The sequence below is a fragment of the Galeopterus variegatus genome, unplaced genomic scaffold, assembly GCF_000696425.1.
Source record: "Galeopterus variegatus unplaced genomic scaffold, G_variegatus-3.0.2 Scaffold5920, whole genome shotgun sequence".
Lineage (NCBI taxonomy): Eukaryota > Metazoa > Chordata > Mammalia > Dermoptera > Cynocephalidae > Galeopterus > Galeopterus variegatus.
In genome coordinates this window covers 195,132-198,614 of record NW_007732031.1, presented here as the reverse complement: position 1 = coordinate 198,614, position 3,483 = coordinate 195,132, and the positions used below count along the sequence as shown (strand labels likewise).

Sequence of the window (3,483 nt, the reverse complement as noted above, 5' to 3'; positions counted from 1 at the left end):
TGTGGTTTTAGAGGGAGTGGGAACTGACCAGGGGCTGAGCAGATGTGGTACCAGCAGATAGGCAGAGGGCAGCCGTGGGACAACACCCGAGTCCACGCTCAGGTGTCAGGGGGCAGGGAGCCAGGACCACAGGAAACTGACCTGGGGAGCTGTGCCTTCCCCACCAGGGTTCCCCGAGCAAGGCCTCGCATGGACTGGCCTCAATAGGTACTAGAGCACCAGCAGAGTCGAAAAGTAAGATACAACACGTATGTAGTGGCTGCTGGAAACTGGGTTCTGCCTATTTTCTGTCCTAACTCTCAAAGTCACATGAGCATAATTGGTTCATGCTGGGTTTGCATGATTTATGCAAAACCACTCAGCTCATGCATCACAGACAGCATTTGATTCCATCCCCACTCCACAGCCCCACACGCATCCAAACCGTGCCTTCCTCTCAGGAAGACAAGACCAGGTCAGCCACGTGGCCCGGCAGACAGATAAGGACGACTTCCAGGGGGCTACACACCGCAGCGGCTGGGGGATGGGCTGAGAGGAAGCCCCAGAGTCAGCAAGGAGGTAACAGATAAGGCCTTGGAGAGAAACAAATGTTATTCCCAACTGTAGCCAAGGTTAGAGCACGATGCTGTTTGGATCCCCAGACCGGGCAGCCACCAATGAAAAAGGTTGATTTTCCATGTAAAACCAGTTTGACTTTGTTGTACATGTCACCATTTAAGATCACCCTGAGCCTTTCTTTGCCTTTTAAAGAGGAATTTATTCAATCTAGATTTTCCAGTTTGCGGACTGTTTGGGATTCTTCCTTTTCCTCCCTTTTCATACTGCTGACATTGTGGCAGCCTCACGGTTCTAAAAAAATAGTAGCAGGGGAGAGGGGAACAAAATTGCTTATTATCATCCAGGGTTTAATGGTAAAAGTGAGTGCTTAGAAATTTCTGTGATTTTCCTCAATAGGAATTTCTAAAAAATTAACCCATTGCTATGTGTAATAATTATTTTTGCTGCCATTTTGTAGAAATATGAACACATATTCGGATCTTTTAAGTACGTCATTGGAGTACAAAATGAAGTCACATTTCTGCCCTTCACCTCTCTGGTGAGGAAGATCATCTCAGTAGTTGGCGTCAATTCGACGTAGTAAGCAACATACGTGAAGTATTGATAGACAAACTGTTCCTTTTATAGCATAAGATGTTTCTAAATTGTAAGTTGCAGAAAGTCAGTGCTTAGCTCCTCAGTTCTTGCTCCATTTTCTTCAGGAACCACTTGGACACAGGAGATTGTAGATCTGATACAGAACAACGGAGACGTGGAGAAGAGCAGGCGAGCTCCCATCCACCTTCGACACGCTTTCTTGGAGTGGGCAAGAATGTCCAACTCTGGTAAGTCTCCAACTTACAAACTCGGGTCTTCACCTGGAGATGAACAACTTAGGAGGAGAGGCTCTGAAAGTCTACCACATACTGGGAGAAAAGACTGCTTTGACCCCCAGTTTTAAATACTGGCTGAAAATCAACTCTTCTCGCACAAACCTAGGTAGGTCCCTTCATTAGAGACTTACTTAGCCTTAGTACTTAACGACAGAGAGGTAGACTCTGTTACACAAAGTGCCCAACCACTTACAAAAGCCAGGGACCATCTATATACACGTCCTTACTCAACAGAGTCCCTGCTTCCCCATGCGGGACCCCAGTGCCGGTGCTAAGGAAGCCAGTCCCCAAAGGTGGCATTCACAATGCATTTCTATGAAAAAGCAATAAATGGTAGGGTCATTGCTAAGGGTTTCATAGCACTTACCAGGGCCAAGCATTACTCTAAATACTCTTCACAGACACACTCATTTACTCTTCACAACACACGTGTGAGGTGGCTGCCATTCCGGTCTTGATGTCACACACCTGGTCACGTGTGACTATGCTTCTTCACAGGAGTCCATTCCAGTCCAGTCTGAACAACTGGCTTATAAACTCCTACTTGCAAAATGAATGAGCAAACTAATGGCTTGAAACCAAATCTTGCTCATTGTCTTCCTTCCTTCTCACTTCCTCCCTTCCTTCCTTTCTTTCTTTCTTTCTTTCCTTCTTTCCTTCTCTCTCTTTCTTCTCTCTCTCTCCCTCTCCTTTCCATTTCATTTGGAACCAGCCTAACATGTGCCATGTTTTCAGAACTGCTCAGTGTCACATCAGGGTGCTTGGAGAAAAATGGCAAAACTCTGGTTTAAAAATAACTGGGGACAGGTTTCCAAATGTGTTCTAGGCCACACTAAGTAGTTTGCATTTGACCGCAGAGGCCATCCGTGGACACCTCTTTGGGAGTCTTCAAGACCTCTACAACAATTTCTTAATTATGACTTTATTTGCAAGGTAATTAAAAAATGTAACGTAGGCACATTCTGGGTCATGTGAATGATCACCGTGGGACCTGAATCCTGCCACGGGGTCTCAGTGTCCTTGTTTCCATTTGNGCCCCGCGTCGAGGTAAGCAAATGGCACGTCTCAGTGCAGAGCCACGCCAAGCAGAGATGGTTGGCCTGCCTTCACTAAGCCGGCTGTCTCTGCCGCCACATGATAAAATGGAGGCAGCTCTGTTGTGGGCGCTTAGCCTGGTGTGGTAGGCGGGAGCCAGGCAGGCGGGGAGCAGTCGGGCTTCGCCCCACAAGTGGGGCTGGGCTGGGGGTGACTCACAGAGCTCGCAGAGTTGGGCCTGTCCGGCGCGTTCCACTCCGTTTCTGTGTCGCCTCTGCTGGCTTACTTGGCCTTTGTTGTCTCGGGCTGCTCGCTCGTACCCGCAGCAGGGCTTGGGCGCTCTCAGGAGTCTTCTTTTGTGTCCGCCCTAAAACCTTGAGCCTGTTGTTGCTTGTATGTCATTGTAGGATCGTTGTTGAAAGATTTATTCGTTTTTTGTTGCTCTTGGAAATGCAATTAGTACTCTGGTATCACAGCGTACACTTCTCAGGATCGCGCTGTCTCCTGGCACAGCCGCTCCAGACCCATCACCATCTTAGAATCAATTAATTATGATTTTATTTGCAAGGTAATTAAAAAATGTAACATAGGCACATTCTGGGTCATCTGAATGATCACCGTGGGACCTGAATCCTGCCACGGGGTCTCAGTGTCCTTGTTTCCATTTGTGTCAAGAAGCCTTTATTACCTTGTGGTACTGTGGAAATTACTGAAAGCAAATAGGATGGGAAATGGAGAGGGGCTCAGCAGTAAATAACACATCAAGTGCAGGCCGATGCAGCAAAGATTCAGATGCACAAAGCAAGCATAAAGTGCCAAGTACCAGACGAAAAGAGGGAGGAATGTTTCTATCAGCCAGGAGTGAAAAAGGCATAACGTGGCATATAAAACCCAGAAGACATGAGTGAAACAAAACTGACAAGATCAATTGCATTAAAAATAAAAACTTTAGAAGATTTAAATAATGATCCAGAACCATTTTTTGCAGGGATTGACCAGGCTAATGCAATGCCTTCCC

General features: G+C 46.8%; 1 protein-coding gene across 1 annotated transcript in view; it reads left to right on the top strand.

Annotated features, from left to right (window-relative positions):
• The window catches only part of LOC103605581 (sulfotransferase 1C4-like), a 13,515-nt gene that overhangs the window by 4,868 nt on the left and 5,164 nt on the right, over window positions 1-3,483 (top strand). The window contains exon 2 of the mRNA XM_008590200.1: window positions 1,260-1,382. Within this exon, the coding sequence (XP_008588422.1) occupies window positions 1,260-1,382 (123 nt within the window). The remainder of the gene's footprint in view (window positions 1-1,259; window positions 1,383-3,483) is intronic.